At 38.8% G+C, this 18680-nt stretch overlaps 4 protein-coding genes across 6 annotated transcripts in view; 3 read left to right on the forward strand and 1 right to left on the reverse strand.

Annotated features, from left to right (window-relative positions):
* Positions 1 to 1687: 1687 nt before the first annotated feature.
* Positions 1688 to 3068, forward strand: upk2 (uroplakin 2). Its single transcript, XM_079606045.1, has 5 exons — positions 1688 to 1843; positions 1964 to 2113; positions 2193 to 2277; positions 2567 to 2625; positions 2795 to 3068. Exons 1-5 carry the CDS (start codon positions 1792 to 1794, stop codon positions 2923 to 2925), a joined length of 477 nt encoding a protein of 158 aa, XP_079462171.1. The 5' UTR covers positions 1688 to 1791; the 3' UTR covers positions 2926 to 3068.
* A 495-nt stretch (positions 3069 to 3563) lies between these two features.
* Positions 3564 to 7879, forward strand: foxr1 (forkhead box R1). Its single transcript, XM_079606039.1, has 6 exons — positions 3564 to 3819; positions 3917 to 4036; positions 4672 to 4901; positions 4977 to 5245; positions 6906 to 7138; positions 7209 to 7879. Exons 1-6 carry the CDS (start codon positions 3699 to 3701, stop codon positions 7235 to 7237), a joined length of 1002 nt encoding a protein of 333 aa, XP_079462165.1. The 5' UTR covers positions 3564 to 3698; the 3' UTR covers positions 7238 to 7879.
* A 3400-nt stretch (positions 7880 to 11279) lies between these two features.
* cenatac (centrosomal AT-AC splicing factor) lies at positions 11280 to 17120 on the forward strand. Of its 2 annotated transcripts, none has more exons than XM_079606038.1 (11): positions 11280 to 11524; positions 12400 to 12563; positions 12648 to 12746; positions 12880 to 12946; positions 13031 to 13093; positions 13320 to 13381; positions 14744 to 14861; positions 14956 to 14986; positions 15347 to 15430; positions 16577 to 16709; positions 16784 to 17120. In XM_079606038.1, the coding sequence occupies exons 1-11, from the start codon at positions 11408 to 11410 to the stop codon at positions 16887 to 16889; spliced, it is 1044 nt and encodes a 347-aa protein (XP_079462164.1). In that variant the 5' UTR covers positions 11280 to 11407; the 3' UTR covers positions 16890 to 17120. The 2 variants fall into 2 exon arrangements, with proteins under 2 accessions (XP_079462164.1, XP_079462163.1); XM_079606037.1 differs by having other exon boundaries at positions 11331 to 11524; positions 14741 to 14861.
* Positions 17090 to 18680, reverse strand: part of arhgef12b (Rho guanine nucleotide exchange factor (GEF) 12b) — a 72785-nt gene continuing 71194 nt past the window's right edge. For both annotated transcript variants that reach the window (XM_079606019.1, XM_079606020.1), the window contains one exon: positions 17090 to 18604. In XM_079606019.1, coding sequence (XP_079462145.1) covers positions 18594 to 18604 — 11 coding nt within the window. In that variant the 3' untranslated portion in view covers positions 17090 to 18593. The remainder of the gene's footprint in view (positions 18605 to 18680) is intronic.

The following is an 18680-nucleotide window of genomic DNA, read 5'->3' on the forward strand; positions in this document are numbered from 1 at the left end:
GTCGTTCACTTGCAGAACGATGCGAGCGGCAATAGGCAATCAGTGCAATTTTATGAGGAGAGGTGTGATGTGTGTTCTCTTTGGCTCATCAAAGACCACTCAGCATTCTGGATCAGTTGCAGAGATTTAACAGTCCATGCTGGAAGGCCTGCCAAGAGAGAACCACAATAGTCCAGTCTGGATAGAACAACAGCTTGGACAAGGAGTTGTGTAGCATCCTGGAAGAGCCTGATCCTCCTAAAGTTGTGTAAGGCAAATCTGCAGGACCGGGTAGTTCTAGCATTGTGGTCAGGGAAGTTTAACTGATCATGAATCACAACTCCAAGGTTCCTGGCTGTCCTGGATGGAGTTATGGTTGATGAACCTAGCTGAATGGAGAAGTTGTGATGAAGTGTTGGGTTGGCCTGGACCACAAGCAGTTCTGTCTTCGCAAGGTTGAGCTGAAGGTGGTGGTCCTTCATCTAGCAAGAAATGTCTGTCACGCAGGCCAAGACCCGAGCAGCTACCGTCGGATCATCTGGCTTGAACGAGAGGTAGAGTAGTGATAGGAAAAACATGATGACAGATCCTAGTTTTGACGAGTAGATGGAGAAGAGAAGTGATCCAAGCACTGAGCCGAGGCACCCCAGTAGCTAGATGTTGCGGCACCTCACCCGTCCATGACACCCTGAAGGACCTTCCTGAGAACATTGGAGTATGGTTTTTCTAGGATGCCCTTCGTCATGAGGATTGACAGGAAGATCTGGTGGTTAACTGTGTCAAAAGCTGAGTAAGATGAGTACTGAGGGTTTGGAAGCTGCTCCTGCCAGTCTCAGAGCTTCAATAGCTGAGAGCAGGGCCGTCTCAGTTGAGTGGCCACTTTTGAATCCAGATTGGTTGTTGTCCAGGAGATTGTTCTGTGGAAGGTAGAGACTTGGTAGAACACAACACGTTCAAGTGTTTTAGCAATAAATGGAAAAGGGGATACCAGTCTGTACATTTCTAAAAGTGCTGGGTTTAGAGTGGGTTTCTTAAGCAGTGGGGTTATCTAAACCTGCTTATATACTGTGGGAAAGGTACCAGTGTGGGTACCAGTTTCACCCCAAATAAATATTACAGCGCTGGAGCACGTTATGGGCATATTTTTTTTTCTTTATTTCAATTAAAATAATTAATAACAATGGACAAATCATTTATAATAAATACTGCAACATTCCATAAAAATAAGAATTATCCATTTTGATTTCATGGTGACTTTAAATGACAGAACGACAGATGATAAAGTATAACTTTGAACTTATAAGCATAGCGACAATAGAGAGATTGCCATTGCCATGCACAAGAAGCCACGCTTGAAATAATAAAGAAATGTTTTGGTCTGTTTGTTCCACAAAGCTATCGTATGACTTCAGAAGGTGATGTGGAATATAGGTTGTTTATGGTACTTTCGAAGCTTGAAGATTCATCATTTTGTGTTCCACATAACAAAGAAAGCCATAGGGGTTTGGAAAAACATGACGTAATGAATATTAGTCATTGTCGTTCAACTAGTCAATATAATAAAGGATTTACGGTGTCAGTTAGAACATGCATTCCAGATTGAAGGCCTCCCTAAGGTGTATCGAAGGGAAGGGCTGCTATTTTATACACACCTGGACAGACCTGTTTTCTGTGGTCAATGATTGGCTCAATCATATCGTTCAAGTCCTGCTTGTCTGGTTTTCAGCCATACTGTTATTATTTTATTTCCCATCCCACAGTTTTACCCAGAGCATTGTGAGTCGTGCACACACCTGAACTCTACAGGACAATATGCTGACTGTGCTCTTCATCCTGGGGGCGTTGTGTTCCCTAAACTTTGCAGGTAAAAATAATAACTTTTTATAGCACTAAACTACTGTTGCTTAATATTTGTTGCCAGTAAATATTTAAATACATTTAGTAAGTGTTTATTCAAAGGCTTTGATTATTGTTTGCTTTTTAGAAATCCCTATTAAAGTGCTGAATCCTGAAACAGACGGGGTGGTGGCGGGCAGATTCCCAAACTCTTTTCTACTGAAACTGCCTGACTGCTCTACTTATGGAAACAAGTTCGCTGAACTGCTGTACACAGAACTGCCCAGCAAAGAAACAAGTATGCTTCGCTTTCATCCTGAATTTGGTTCACATGACATTGTCTGAAGATTAAGCATTATGACTTGTGTGTCTTGCAGACACAGAGCCTTTCACGGTTCCATCTTGTCCTGTCAGTCAGCCGGGGTACCTTCTGACAGGCCTAAAAAACGGAACAACTTACAAGTATGTGCAATATGATATTACAATTTCCGGAATTCTTGTCCTTGTGGGGACATTTTTTGGTCCCCAAGAGGAAAGCAGCTTAGAAATCATACTAAGTGAAGTTTTTTAAAATGTAAAAATGCAAGTTTTCTGTGATAGTTGGGTTTATGAGTAGGGTTAGCATAAAGGGATATACAATTTGTATACAAATCATTATGCCTTGTATACAAAAAATTAAAACCCAACGTGTGTCTGTGTATGACCATCACTCAGCAAATCAAATCTCATTATAAATGCCTTTATCTTTCAGCATGATGTACGCAATTGAAAAGGATACCAGCAAAGTCTTGACTGATACGACTACCACCGGTAGGCCTAATAGACTTTCTGTGATTTTAAATAAGCTGCTTGTAATAAATGATACACGTACCAATTTTATCATGATACATCTTTTATCATATCAACAAATGTAAAGAATGACTCTCAAGCTTGTATTGTGAGATGACTATGTAATATTGTCTGTTTGTCTTTTTTCCAGTCATTGATTATCAACAGATAAACAGTGGTCTCCCGGCACGCAGTGGAGCCATGGTGGTCATCACCGTCATTCTGTCTTTGGCTATGGTGGCCCTCGTGGCTGGACTCATTATTAGTGTGTTCTCAATGTGATTCACTTCAATAACACTTCATGAAATCTATTTAACTTCCAAAATAATTCAAACGCATTGTAGATAGCTACCTTTAGAAAATTGAGAAAGCCTATAAACTGAATGGTGTATTGCTTTTCAAATAAAATTTGTTCCTTAAACATGGTTTTCTGTTTGTAGTTTTTTTTTTTTTTTTTGACATGAGTTTCTTTACCATAAGTGAACAGCAACTGAACCTTTACCATAAGTGGTTTCAACTGAAAGGTTGAACTCTTTTCTCAGGAGAGGTGTATTTTTCAGAAATATTAGGTTAGTGCCCCGTTTTATAGGTAGCCTATGTATAGCTCATTTATCACCAATTATGTTGTGGAATATTTTTATTTTTTAATTTGAGATATTTCAAATAATGGCATTCCACTCAAATCAGTGTCAATATAGCGGGCATGTTTTCACAAAATGTGAACATGTAGCCTAAGCTGTTTGAACTGTAGGTAATCTCTTCCCGGTCAACAAACCCAGTGTGGAAATGTTTAACACCGTTTTTTGTTGTTGTCAAAATATACGTAGCCTATAAAAGACGAACTGATTTTAGAATGGCCCCAGTGTGATCAATGAAAACACTCTTGATTCCTAATAAGCTTAATGATTCCCACCTGTTAAAATGAACGATATTGCCACAGGTGAAGTCTTAATTGATACAACGAGTCAACGACACATTTATTTGAATAAAAAAAGATAGGCCTTCTGGGCTTTATTTACACACGTTTTGCTGGCTATTCTAAAATAGTCGACAAAATGTATTTACAGCTTCAATCCAAAAGCAAAATTCTCGACCTTCATTTAACCAGCGGCTTACATGACTGGGACATGAACGAAGAAATCAAGTTAACGACGACGACTGATCAGTTTTACCACGGTAATATAGGCCTAGACCTAATTTCAGTGAGTAATTCACTCGAGTCTGCGAAAAAGGGTCGTTTGTTGAGTATCACTGAAGTGTCGTGGTTTGGCAGATGACAAGCGGACTGACCAGTATCTGGCGCAGTGGCACTACGCCAGAATCTCCAGAAGATCATTACCAGTAGCACCAGTAGCAGCTCACAGGAGTTTCCAGCCCCCGCTCAGCGCCAGAGGTGTGTGTTCTTCCGTCACATCACCATGATTACTAGCCTAATATAATATCCTACTACACCATTTAAAGGAACAAAACGCATATATCCCAGTCTATGAGAATTATTTTTATTTTTTCACAAAGGTTTATTTTATTTATTTAATGTCATTTCAAGTTTATTTTCATGTTTATTTTTATAATATTTAATTTCTTTGTTTTTTTCTATTTATAATTGCCTTTCAAGTTTATTCATTTGTTTTAAATCTTATTTTTTTTCATATTTTAAGTTTATGTATTAAAAATCTCATTTCAAGTTTATTTTATTACATATATTTTCATGTTTATTTTTTATAATATTTAATTTAATTTAATTTTTTATTTATTATTATTTATTTAAATTTTCATTTCATGTTTATTTTCCAAATAAAAAATGTATTCAAATATTATCTGGAAATTAGCCTTCTTTCTTTGACAGTTGGCAGTTCTTTGATTCTCTGAAAAAAATTAATTGAGGCTCCTTTCTGATTGGTTCCAAATTATGAAAGACATTCTGATAGGAATCTTGTGTACATTCCTTTTTTCTTTTTCAACTCTTCAACTTTCTTCAAAAGTCTTGTCACTGTGCCCTTCAAACATAATTGTTTCTGTCTTTTAAAGAGCCCGAAATACAACCTAATCTGTGGTTGATGGTGAATCCCAGTTTAGCCTGCCCCATAAAATACCCTAGTAATTACCCAAAAGCCCCAACACCCCCAAAACTAACAGCGCTGTCAACGGCGCCAAGAACCACCACACCCCAGGAGAAAAGTGTGCGTCGAGTGATCCTGCCTGATGAGACCTGCCTGAATGAGTCAATACACGACACCTCCCTCTCCAGCGAGTATCAGGTATGAGTAAAACATGCTTTGTTTGCTACGTTAATATACTGTCAAGCAAACCTGAACGTTTCCACCTTGTCCCAGTTGACAGATGAAGATGACGCTTCCTCTGTAGACGTGCCTGTTTGCCGTAAGGTGAAGGGTGCTCGGAAGGCGAGGACTCCTAAAGCGTCCCCTCGCAAACTGGGTCTGACTCAGAACAGAAGGCTTCAGAGAGCACTGCAGGACAGCCTGAACCTGAAGAGTGGCGGATGGCCTCGGCCTCCTGTGAACTACTGCATCCTCATCGCCATGGCTCTCAGCAGCAGCCGACACGGCAGTCTCAACGTACAGCAGATCTATAACTTCACCAGGTGCCAATGCTCGTTTACACAAGTATAGGGTATTTGATTTGAACCAACTCCAAAAGTATAGATGATATATCTATAGCAGGGTTGGTTATATCGGCCACCAAATCGGTATCGACCGATATCTTTTCATTTTTAATATCAACTTTATCGGCCCTATATGAAATTAGGCTGATATCTTAAAGTCGATAGGTAATGGATTATTTCCTTCAGCCGAGACGCTTCAGATGTTCGCCATGATGTTTTTGAAGCGCTTGAAATATGATTGGAACATGTACAGTGCAAGTCTGTCTACATAAAATTGTAATGCGAATATTATAATTGTGTGCTTGGGTCATGGCTTTTAATGGTGAGACTTTTGTTTTTGTAATCAGGCTCTCAAAAAATGATACCAAAATTTGTATTTAAATTTATCGGTCAATATATCTGTTATCGGCTTTCGAATATAAAGAATTATTGGTTATCAATATTGGCCAAAATTTTCATAGTGTATCCCTAACATATAAAAAACCAGTCAAAAGTTCAAAAATATTACAATTGTGTTTGTCTTATGCTCACCAGGGCTGCATTTATTTACCGTAATCAAAAATAGTGTAAAACCGTAATATTGTGAAATATTATTACAATTTTAAATGGTTGTTTTCTATTTTAATACATTAAAAAAGATCAATACTTTATTCATCAATGATGCATTAAATGTATCAAAAGTGATAGACATTTATAATGTTAAAACCGATTTCTATTTAATAAATGCTTTAATAGATTTAAGAAATGCTGTTCATTGAACTTTCTATTCATCAAAGAATCCTGGAAAAAATATTAGCATTTCCACAATGTTGAGCAGCAAAAACTGTTTTCAACATAATAGAAAAATCAGCATAAGATTTGCGAAGGATCATGACAAAGGAGTAAATTACATTTTAAAATGTATTCAAATACAAATAAAAGGGTGGTATAATGCCCTTTTCACAAAATGTAAAATAAGTCTTTGATGTCTCCAGATCCAGTGTGTATGTGAAGTTTTAGCTCAAAATACCCCACAGATATTTTTATATAGCATGTTGTCACTTTTTGAGGGTGAGCAAAAATGCACCGTTTTGTGTATGATGAAAGATGGAGAGACTCAAGAAGTGACAACATGTAGACAACATTTCTGAATGGTTAGTTGATGAATTGAGTACTTAATTGGCATATTCTGTCTTGATGATCTATAAATCGTGTTCCGGGGGCGGGGTTTATGTAAATTTTAGGGTTAGTGATGTCACTAACCCAGGAGGAATGTTGTGTAGTGTAGTCCCTACCCGCCGTTTGTTGTACTCCTTAAGCAATTTTTTTAAAAGAAAATATCTCCCTTTCTTTGAACTTTTGAGCGTCGTAACTTTGCAGATGTTGTTTATGCTCAAACAGCAACATTACACACTAAAGTTAGAAAAGTGAAATATTAACCTCCCCTTTAATTTATAATATTTCAAGAATTCTTTCAAAAACTTTCTTGAAAAGTTTCTTTTCAAAAAAGAAATTGTAATGTTTCCAAACTTTTGACTTGACAGACCCAAACCACGCCCCCCCCCACACACACACACGCGTGCAAATACATTTTTTTTCTTTCCTGTTGATTTACTTTTTAGCTGTGTTCTCATCCCATTTTCTTTCACTGTCTTTCTAGAGAGCACTTCCCCTTTTTCATCACAGCTCCGGACGGGTGGAAAAACACAATCCGACATAATCTGTGTTTCAGCAACAGTTTTAAGAAGACCCCACAGCAGGTGTCTGGAGATGGCAAGAGGAAGTCGTGTCTGTGGCATCTCACTCTGGACGGCCGGCAGAGACTGAGAGATGAGATCCACACACTCACAGGAGATTCCTTCAGAATGCTGAAGAGGAGCATGAACTATCCAGGTGAGCGTCGAGCGCTGAAATGAGCCGCATTCTGTTGATCTGACCTCACTCTCGATGTTGTCTGTCTCAGATATGATCCAAGCGTTGTTGGAGCTGTAATCCTACTTTGACCACTGAAAAATGAGGAGATCAAGCTGGATGGCAGGGCCTGCTATGATTTATTCTTCTTTATGAACTTGTGAATGTCATCAGCTTTTCTTTCTGTAATTTCGTTATTTATGTAATTGTTTTCTTTTTGTGTGCCTGTTTCCTTTTCCCTCAAATTACCCATTGTGCCTTATTAAATAAACTAATGCATGTTATTGTAGTTTCTTTATTTCCTTAAAGGATTACTTAACATGAAAATAACTACTAATAATGCTAAATAACTAAAATATTCAAAAGAACCGTTCTTTCTCAAACTTTTTAAACCTTGATAATAAATGTTTCTTGAGCACAAAATCAGCATATGATTTCTGAAGGATCATGTGCCACTTTACAATCCCAGTAATGACATGTTAACCTTTTCAAAAATAAATATCTGTTGTTAATTCTAGTAGTATTTCAGAATACTATTATATATTTCTGATCAGAATGCAGCATTGAGTATATCCATTTCCATGTTTGCTGTTTGTTGTTTCAAGAGATTTAATAAGGGTTAAAAAAAAGTTTTATTTACATACCCCAACCACAAGACGGCAATGCTGCATTATTGACAACATAAAATGTCTCTGTGTTTGGGAAAGATGGTCCTCACTGCAGAACACGAAATCCAGGGGGAGGAATTGGATCCAGATCCTCCAACTCTCACCTTTCATATACCTAAACCTAACCATCTCCACCCCCTGATCCCTAACCCCACCCCTAAACCTACCGATCTCCACCCCCTGATCCCTAAACCTACCCATCTCCACCCCCTAATCCCTAAACCTACCCATCTCCACCCCCTAATCCCTAACCCACCCCTAAACCTACCGATCTCCACCCCCTGATCCCTAAACCTACCCATCTCCACCCCCTAATCCCTAACCCACCCCTAAACCTACCCATCTCCACCCCCTAATCCCTAAACCTACCGATCTCCACCCCCTGATCCCTAAACCTACCCATCTCCACCCCCTAATCCCTAACCCACCCCTAAACCTACCGATCTCCACCCCCTGATCCCTAAACCTACCCATCTCCACCCCCTAATCCCTAAACCTACCCATCTCCACCCCCTGATCCCTAAACCTACCCATCTCCACCCCCTGATCCCTAAACCTACCCATCTCCACCCCCTGATCCCTAAACCTACCCATCTCCACCCCCTGATCCCTAAACCTACCCATCTCCACCCCCTGATCCCTAAACCTACCCATCTCCACCCCCTAATCCCTAAACCTACCCATCTCCACCCCCTGATCCCTAACCCCACCCCTGAACCTACCCATCTCCCCCCCCTAATCCATAAACCTACCCATCTCCACCCCCTGATCCCTAAACCTACCCATCTCCACCCCCTGATCCCTAAACCTACCCATCTCCACCCCCTAACCCTAAACCTACCCATCTCCACCCCCTAATCCCTAAACCTACCCATCTACACCCCCTGATCCCTAACCCCACCCCTAAACCTACCCATCTCCCCCCCCCCGATCCATAAACCTACCCATCTCCACCCCCTGATCCCTAACCCCACCCCTAAACCTACCCATCTCCACCCCCTGATCCCTAAACCCACCCCTAAACCTACCCATCTCCACCGCCTAATCCATAAACCTACCCATCTCCACCCCCTGATCCCTAACCCCACCCCTAAACCTACCCATCTCCACCGCCTAATCCATAAACCTACCCATCTCCACCCCCTGATCCCTAACCCCACCCCTAAACCTACCAATCTCCACCCCTTAGGTCTGGATCCAGCTCCGCCCCCTGGATCTCGTGTACTGCAGTGAGGTGCAACTGAAACATCTTGCAATCCTTACATTGGTTCGAAAAGTACCTACACCTACCCCTAAACCTATAACCACCTCCACCCCCTGATCCCTAAACCCACCCCTAAACCTATAACCACCTCCACCCCTGATCCCTAAACCTACCCCTAAACCTATAACCACCTCCACCCCCTGATCCCTAAACCCACCCCTAAACCTATAACCACCTCCACCCCCTGATCCCTAAACCCACCCCTAAACCTATAACCACCTCCACCCCCTGATCCCTAAACCTACCCCTAAACCTATAACCACCTCCACCCCCTGATCCCTAAACCTACCCCTAAACCTATAACCACCTCCACCCCCTGATCCCTAAACCTACCCCTAAACCTATAACCACCTCCACCCCCTGATCCCTAAACCCACCCCTAAACCTATAACCACCTCCACCCCCTGATCCCTAAACCCACCCCTAAACCTATAACCACCTCCACCCCCTGATCCCTAAACCCACCCCTAAACCTATAACCACCTCCACCCCCTGATCCCTAAACCCACCCCTAAACCTATAACCACCTCCACCCCCTGATCCCTAAACCCACCCCTAAACCTATAACCACCTCCACCCCCTGATCCCTAAACCCACCCCTAAACCTATAACCACCTCCACCCCCTGATCCCTAAACCCACCCCTAAACCTACCAATCTCCATCCCTTAGATCTGGATCCAGCTCCGCCCCCTGGATCTCGTGTACTGCAGTGAGGTGCAATCCTTACAGTATGTATTGGTTCGAAAAAGTGCCACCTGGATGCATTGGACAAACATTTTACAATGTATGAACGGAAGCAGATGTTACAAGGGGTGAAACATCTTCAGAAAAAGATGAATTATGTTATGAAATTATAAAACATCTATCAGATGTATATCTCTGAACTTTATTTTAGAGGGTTTTTTATTTTTTAAATAAGATTTGGGAGTTGTAAAAACTCCCTACTTCTTGGAAAAATGGTGTGGTAATTCCAATTGCAAATCCTGGAAAGGACCACTCAATAGCATCAAATTATAGAACAATAGCTTTATCTAATTTATGCAGTGATGGAAAGAATGATAATAACCAGATTAAATGTAATCGAAAGGTAAAGGCTATTATGCTCATATCAGAGTGACTTTAGAAAAGACCGTAATACAATAGAGGCAATACGTTTAGAATCTGAAATTAGAAAGGCAATAGTGAATAAAGAGGTAAGGGTTTTCTTTGATAATAAAAGGCTGATGATATGCTTTGGAAAGAGGGACTTTTAATAAAATGAGATAAAATGGGAATCAAGGAAAAATGTATAATTGGATAATGGACCTTTTGATTAATAGAACTACAAGTAAGGGTTGGAACAAGTTAGGCTATTCTAGGACTTATTTAATAGATAATGGGAAGAAATTGATGATTCATAAAACAAACAAAAAACAAAATCATAAAAATAAGCTCAACAGTAGTAATACCTAATTCATCCATTAAATGTAGGCTAGTATATGTTCAGACTCAGCATTACACAGTTTAAATAGTGGGAAATCAAATTCAAGATAGGATATTTTATGTGAAATGTTACAGAATTTATATAGAATTAATCAAACGGGAGAAAGAGTAGAATTTGTCTGGATTCTGTAGCCTAAGAATAAAAGAGAATAAGGTGGTGGACAAGCCAAGTCAGCATTGGGAAGAGGGGAGGTTGATATAGAAATGTGTGGCATTAAGTAGGCTAAAACAGAAGTAAAATATATTATTAAGACAGTTGGAAATATGTAGCAAGAAGAATGGAATAAAGAGTAAAAAGGGAGACACCTATTCAGCATTCAACCTAAAGTGGGGATTGATAGAAGGGTATAGAAACAGAAGAAAATATACTGTTATGACCAGGCTCCGTATAACACACTAACCTCCATTATATTATAGGAAAGTGTGAGACAGACTGCTGCATTTATTGTGGAAAATCAGAAACAGTTGAACATGTTATTTTACACTGTGAGGCATATAAAAGAGAAAGAAATCAGCATGTTGAAAAATTAAGATAATTAATAATTAATGTAATTACAGTTCAGAATATATTTCAGAATGCACAGAAACAGTTAAGGGTGTACGATATTCTTCTAAAATATTTAAGAGATAAAGATTCGATTAGAAAGATTTATTTTTATTTTTATTTTTTTTATCCTTTCGTTCATCGAGGCTTCACACTCCATCCCAGTAGGTGGCGGAAGTGCACCTCAAGCTGGTTTGCCAACCGCCAGAAAACACAACAGAAGAAGAAAAGAAGAAAACATGCTAGCGCTTGCTCTCAGTGGCTAAAGAAACAAACCCACAGCAGCAGTCAAATGGGTGCATTTTATTGCTCGATCTGCGGAAAAACTGATTTTTCTGGAAAAGGACACATTCATGGGAAAAGCCACCAGAGTAAACTTAAAGTGATTCTTGTCAAATTCATGGATAAGGTAAGTGCGCTGACTACACGTTAAACAACTAGGCTAGCTGACGATACTGCTACAGTGGCTCCAAAATACGATTTAGGCACTTAAGTCACAGATAATGTTCGAATTTTATTGTATTAAATAACAAAACATCCAAAGAGAGTGAGCCGTTTTTGAATTTAATTTTAATCAAGCCAAAGCGATTTTAGTGGCTGTAATGAAGTCAGTTCAGTTCATAGTTAACATCAATATTTATGAATGGGTCTGCTGATTGCAGACAACAATATACTACTTTTTTCTTTTGGTATGGTAACGTTAGCTTGTTTCCGCCAAAGAATAATAATAATAAAAAGTACGTTAACGTTAACGTTAGTTTGCGAATTTTTAATATCAGAATTCTGAGAAAGTCATGTAACGTTATAACTTAAACTTACCTTTTACCTTTTTATTGTTCATTTATATCTCACAGCTCTGTTTTAGATGTAAAAAGTCATAATTGTGTGAGAAAAGTGACAATTAAAAGTTACCGTTAAGTTTTAATTCCGTGGAGGAAACAAGCTTTCATATAACGTTACATTATTCAGTGCAGCGCCATGACAGAGAGGCTGTGAGGGATAGACACACACCGTGTTTTCAATGGCATCCGCTGTGTAAAGCTCCTGGATCACTTATAACTTTCCACAGCTCATGTTTGTTTGTTTTTTGTCTATAGTTTTACAGTGTTTCGTAAGCAGAACAATCCAAAAACACATTAAATAACAGTACAACCCACTGAAGAGATGTGCTGTGACAAGTAGCCTATGACTTGAGTGTCGAAGTACTATTTGGAGCCACTACCTGAAATAAACAAGATAATCTCTGCGTCTGCACATATATAACAGTCCCATATGTTATTACAGGTCAAAGAAGCACGGAGGACCATCAAAAATCCTCAGGTGGAGAAATACAGTCCCCATCATGACGTGAAGTTCTGGTGTTACTGCTGCGCGCTGGAGGTGCAGAAACACGTGACTGACAGTAACATCACCGTGCTGTATGGAGGACTGCTGGAGCACATGAGCACGTAAGATCACACACACACACACGAAAATATTTGAGATGCGCATGGAGAGCTTGCAGTGAATTCACAGAGCGCTTTTCATTTCAGCCCAGAGCACAGGAAAAACACACACAAGTTCTGCTGGGACAATAAAGCAGATCTCAAACTACGAGACAAGTTTATCACAACAGAAGAGGAAACTGAGAGGTAGCTGTCTTGCTTATTTGTGTTTTGGGAAATGGCTGTGATCATGATAGCATTTAGAACATAATTATTCTGATACTGTAAAAGATTTTCAGATGTTCTACAGAGAAATAAACGAAGAATGCCTTTATTGTAGATTCAAGTCTGAGGTTTCCAAGGCTCTTGAACAGTTTGAGGAAAAAGAGGATGTGTTTATTAAACAGGTAAAGACATTTTACAGGTTCTTTGTGTTGTTAATGGTTAGTTGCACCATATCTATGTTTCTTCTTCTCTTCTCTCTTCCTCAGCAAGCTGCAGTGATCCGATCTCAGGAGCAGCACAGACTGGAGGTCCTTCAGTCATTATCAGAGGTTTGTTTTCCTGGGATGCTCCAAGCGTATCCATATCTCAGTACTCGTCTTTTCTGTTTGTGCAATGAAAATATTAACTGAAAACGTTTTTGTGCCTTTTTCAAACCCCAGTGTTAATGATCATTTTTAAAAACAGCATGCATTTGTCAAAGTAATTCCTCTGTTGGGAAAATGATGTTAAAGCAACATGGACCATTACTATTGACTTTTCCTGAATCAAACTTAGCCGGATCCAGAACTGCTACAACCTGCTGAACTGGACCATTACAGCAATAAACCAACAGCCAGGTAAAATATTATGATCAGTGTTATTCTGAAACGTGAGGGATGCACCAATACTCATTTACCAAAATGCTCCAATACCTCCAATATCCATTCCAATACACTTGAGTTCAAAAGTTTAAGGTAATAAAATAAAATAAAAAATTACTCCGCATGGATGCATTAAATAATAATTGATAATGTTACAAAAGATGTTTGTTGCGAATAAATACTTTACATTAATCAAATTTTGAAAAAGTTTCTAACATTAATAAAATTAAAACAATTGTTCTGCTTAATATTTTTTTATAATCGATAAGAAATGTTTCTCGAGCAGCAAATTAGAATGATTTCTGAAGGGTCATGTGACACCGAAGACTGTATTGAAGAGTAATAATGCTGAAAATTCGATAGAAAAAAAGCAGTCTTGGTCTATTGAAGCTTGTTTCCGTCATAAAAAAAAGAAAGTATTTGTGATAATTTTTTTTCTTTCTCAGAATTGCATGATATGAACTGGTAATTGCGTGTTATAAAGTCAGAATTGTGAGATATAAACTCGCTATTGTAAGAAAATGTCAGAATTTTGATTCCCTCAGAATTGGACTTATAACTTGCAATTGCGAGTTTATATCTCACAATTCAGAGAAAGGAAATCTAAATATATATATTCTGTTGCGGAAACTAGCTTCCATATTGGTGAGCATTAAGATAATTTTTTTAAAACATTTAAAAAAACATCACATGACCCCAAACTCTTGATAGGTATTGTATATGTTAGGTGTGATTTACATGTATCCAATACCATGCAGTTAATGCAGAGATTGCGAAACGGATAAACCGATAAAAGATTACATCCGTTATACGTAAGATTTTATTCAACTTTATTGTCAATGTACGGAGTAGAGTAGAAAGCAAATGGTTTAAAATGTATTTATGATGCTTCTGTCTTTAGGGGTAGTTTAATATATTTAAAGTGTTACTAGATGTAGCGTTACTAGAAATACTGATGCAAATTGATTGGTGCATCCATAATCTTTATACATGCATACAAAAGTAGTCAAAAGTGTGGACGTGTGAAATTGGTTTTGCAGACAAAATATACATTAACAAAATATACATTAACCTATATGAATTTAGTTTTTTTTTTATGGATTTTAATTTCTTTAACATTTTTAAACTCTGCATAATTAATAGTTTTTATGACTGTACTATTATAATAAAATGTGGAAAAGTATGATAATAAATAATGAATGAGTGTCCAAACTTTTGACTAACACCAGTATGCATTTTCCAGTATTGACCAATATAAATTGCTGGTTTCGTGTCATTTGATGGTCAGAATGGGAGTTTGTAATGCCTAAAGCATGAGTTTTGATGTTTGATAAGAAGTTCCCACAGTCGATCTTATGAAATGGAGGCACAGCCCGGGCCGAGCCACGAGGATCATGAGGCCTCCCACTGTCATCGGAGCGAGCCAGGATTTGGATTAACTTTCATTGGTTACCAGGTATTTTGTCTTGCACTATATACATACTACAATTATTGATTAGATTAATAAACGAGGTCAGACATCACCTTTGGTTTGCTGTCTGTATTTGCAGAACTCGTCCAGCTGTGGAAATGTTCATACTGGTGAGTAAAGCAGCAACCTGTCACTCACATGACATCACAGGAATAGCAAATCAATTCTCTTTTTGGACAAAATCAAGTCCCGCCCTACATTTTTTTTTCTAGTTTGAGAAGCTGTTTCATTCTGTCACGATAGGGAAGAAAAGACTATTTCAACATTTGTTTCATGCCAACTTTAAATGATTGGATACAAATCAATAATTTATGGTAACCTTTAAGTAATGTACCAACAGACAGGGTTCCCTGTATACCGGTAGCAGAATTAGTTCAGAATAATTAGAGAAAAATTTACTATATCCAAATGAATTGAATCATATTGTCAATACCCAGGTGTAATACTGAACATGCTGTGTTGACGTGCAGGCGCTGTTCCGCCGTGGCTATTGGAGGAGCCAGATGAAGGGCCGCAGGAAATGGGCCCCTCAATTCAGGAGTTTCTCAAACACAGTATGTACTTCACTTTCATGGTCATGCTTGTTGTTTTTGGCTGGGTTTATATTAAAGAGAAGATCTCTGTGCAAAACACTTCCTTTCACCAATGCAATTCTAAAAGGGATAGTTCACCCAAAAAGGAAAATTAGCCCATGATTTACTCACCCTCAAGTCATCCTAGGTGTACATGACATTCCTCTTTCAGACTAATACAATCGGAGTTATATTAAAAAAATATCCTGGCTCTTCCAAGCTTTATAATGGCTTATATAACTGCCTTTTTATTAACCCCCCGGAGACGTGTGGAGCATTTTAATCATAGATGCGCTTATGGACTTCAAAACAGAAACGTCCATTCACTGCCAGTATAAAGCTTGGAAGAGCCAGGACATATTTTAAGATGATTGTCATATACACCTATGATTGAGGGTGAGTGAATCATGGGCTAATTTTCATTTTTGGGTGAACCATTCCTTTAAAGGAACAGATCACCCAAACATGGAAATTATCTTAATTTACTCACCCTCATGTCGTTCCTTTTCTTTTTTCACAAAAGTGCTATGAACTTATATATATTATATATGTACATGAATCTAATTAATTGCATCAAATTTGGCTGAGAAATTATCACCAAAAGATTGACGTTTCTGTCATTTCTAAAATTTCTGTGAGAAAAGCATTACAAAAAGATTCAACATAAATACATAAACTTTTTAGGCTACAAGGGCCATGATTTTTTTTCAGAAGCTGCATCTAAATTTAGTATTTAGATATGTATAAACCAAACCAGTTTGGTCTCATTCAGGGGCATTTTTCCCCCCAATATCTTTTTTAGGGGCATTCTAACAGTTTTATCACACAGTGAGTTGTTGGCCTGCTTCATGTCCATCACCAATCAACTGTATGAAATGTAATTTTAATCGCGTTATTTTCCATAACTAATTAATGCGTTACATCAACAGCCCTATTAAAAAACATTCTTCCACAGTCATCGTTTTTCTTCTATGGTTCTCATTTATTGCACTTTTTTCATTATTACTTTTGTTTATCCTTCTCTTTATATTTTTAGCACAGTCAAGTTAACCAGGTTTACGTTCAAATGCAAGTTGTATTCTGTATATACTGTGTATGTTATGAATAAGGAATCTTGTTGAATCACAGAGGAGCAAGAGAAGCTCAAGAAGCTTCCGCCCAACCGTGTGGGTGCGAACTTTGACCACAGCTCACACACTGACGCCAACTGGCTGCCGTCTTTCGGACGCGTGTGGAATAGTGGCAGGCGCTGGCAGTCTAGGTGAGCGCTAACTTCAGCACAAACAGCAGGCGCATTTCATTCAGTCGTTCTTACTGACACATTTCCCCCCGCAGGAATCAGTTCAGGGAGGAAGAGGCAAAAACGAGAGGGAAGAGGAAGTGGAAAGATGATGGGAAAGCAACAAAGAAGCAAAAAGGCCTCAGTAATGGAGAGTTATGAAATTGATTCACCAATTACACTGGCTGAAGGCCAGAAAAATTGTGTAAATATTACTTTTCTCATATTGAGAATAACTGCAAAGGGCTGTTGAAGGCAGTAACATGCTTCAATTGGACACAAATTATGGTTCGTTTAAGTTTGTGAATGTGAAAGTCGTTATAAAGAATTTGTACGAAAAATGAACAGCACCATTTGTGTTTCCAGTTTATTGAATACATTTTTTTTGCTACAGATGTGTAATTTCCTTTTTTTGGTCATAAATCCAAAACAAAATATCCTTCCCACTCTCCTTAAATGTAAATGTGATAAAATGAAGACACAATGTGCAATATCTTCTTTCCATTTGGAACAATACATCAGTTCAGTCAAATTGAATAGAATCTCATCTATTAGAGCTATTTCATGTTCTCAACAGAAAGCCAAGACCATATTAATGTTCAATAATATAATAAAATACCTCAAACGTCTAGACAGAATAATAAAAATACAGATTACATTAATATTAAAGGATACCTTGCAGTCTTTTATTTTTCTTCTTTTTTTTAGTAGTTTCTGTTAAAATAATACATGACTGAACGCTTTAGAATGCAAAAGAAGAAGAGGAAAAAACGAGTCTCTGTAAGAGATGCAGTGTTGGTCATAATTGTACAATACATTACATTTAAAATGGACCATTAAGGGTCTTCATCAAGTTCCTGCGTTGAAGCTTCTTTCTATTTAACTTCATTCTCAAAACCAAGAAAATCCGAAAGATGGGTCGGGCCGAGCTGCCGGAAATATGTCGCGTCAGCCCGACCCGACGACATTGCGAAAGGTCCGGTTTTCCCATGGCCGCGGGCCAGAGAAAACGCTTTCAGTAGCTTCATTAAATAGCATGTGGTTTATTAAGAGAGGAGGAATGAGAGACACCACCACAATCGTCAGCCATTCCTCAGACTCATTTCCATACTAGTATCATTTGCCTTCATCGTCAGTCCGCAAACGTTGCCCGTTCCCCTTTGAGACGGCTCACGTGATGGCTAGTGTTACAGGACTTCGAGCTGAAGTTTCCGACGCCACTCACTGCTGATGGTTTCTACGTCACATACACCACATGCCAGATCGAAACAAGTCAGGCATTCGGTTTATGTGAATATCTGTCTGAACTAATCACACTGTCATCGTTATTAAGCACATATGCTAGTGAGGTCAAAGATCTGAGGAGCTACCCAAGCAAAAGATCATGTGACCATTCAAGTTGTACTTTGATTGGATGAGTCAATATTAGCCAATGAAACTTCATGAAAAAAATTCATGCAACCTAGGGGCATTTTGTAGATCCACGCTTACATTTACCCTCAATTCTTGTGGTTTTCTTTCCCATCCAATGTTGTTCTTTGGGACAGCATGGTTTTGACAATGATGGAGGGTTGCTCAAGGAACGAATTGTCTTCTGTCCTCAATAAAGATGGTCGAGTGAGAGGCGATGAAACTTCCTTGCATGGCAATCGTTCTCAAAGTACCATGACGTGCGCTTGTCTCCGCTGGTGTGCAGCGATTTGGAGCGAGTGATTGGGGTCGTCCTGTTGCGTGAGTGTGAACAGAATCTCCAGATCTGTTCATTCGGTCCCGTGCATGAGCATTGTTTCAAGAGGAGCAGGGCTGGAGCAGCCCAGTGTCTCTGTGTCTCCTCCTGTCTCAATAAACAGAAAGAGCTCCACTTCACTAACTTTTATCTGAAAGAAGGATAAAGAAACAAGAGAACTATGAAATGAAAGCTCTTTTAGGGCATTTATAATGACAGCACAACAC

This window comes from Phoxinus phoxinus (assembly GCF_949152265.1).
Source record: "Phoxinus phoxinus genome assembly, chromosome: 3".
NCBI classification, from domain to species: Eukaryota; Metazoa; Chordata; class Actinopteri; order Cypriniformes; family Leuciscidae; genus Phoxinus; species Phoxinus phoxinus.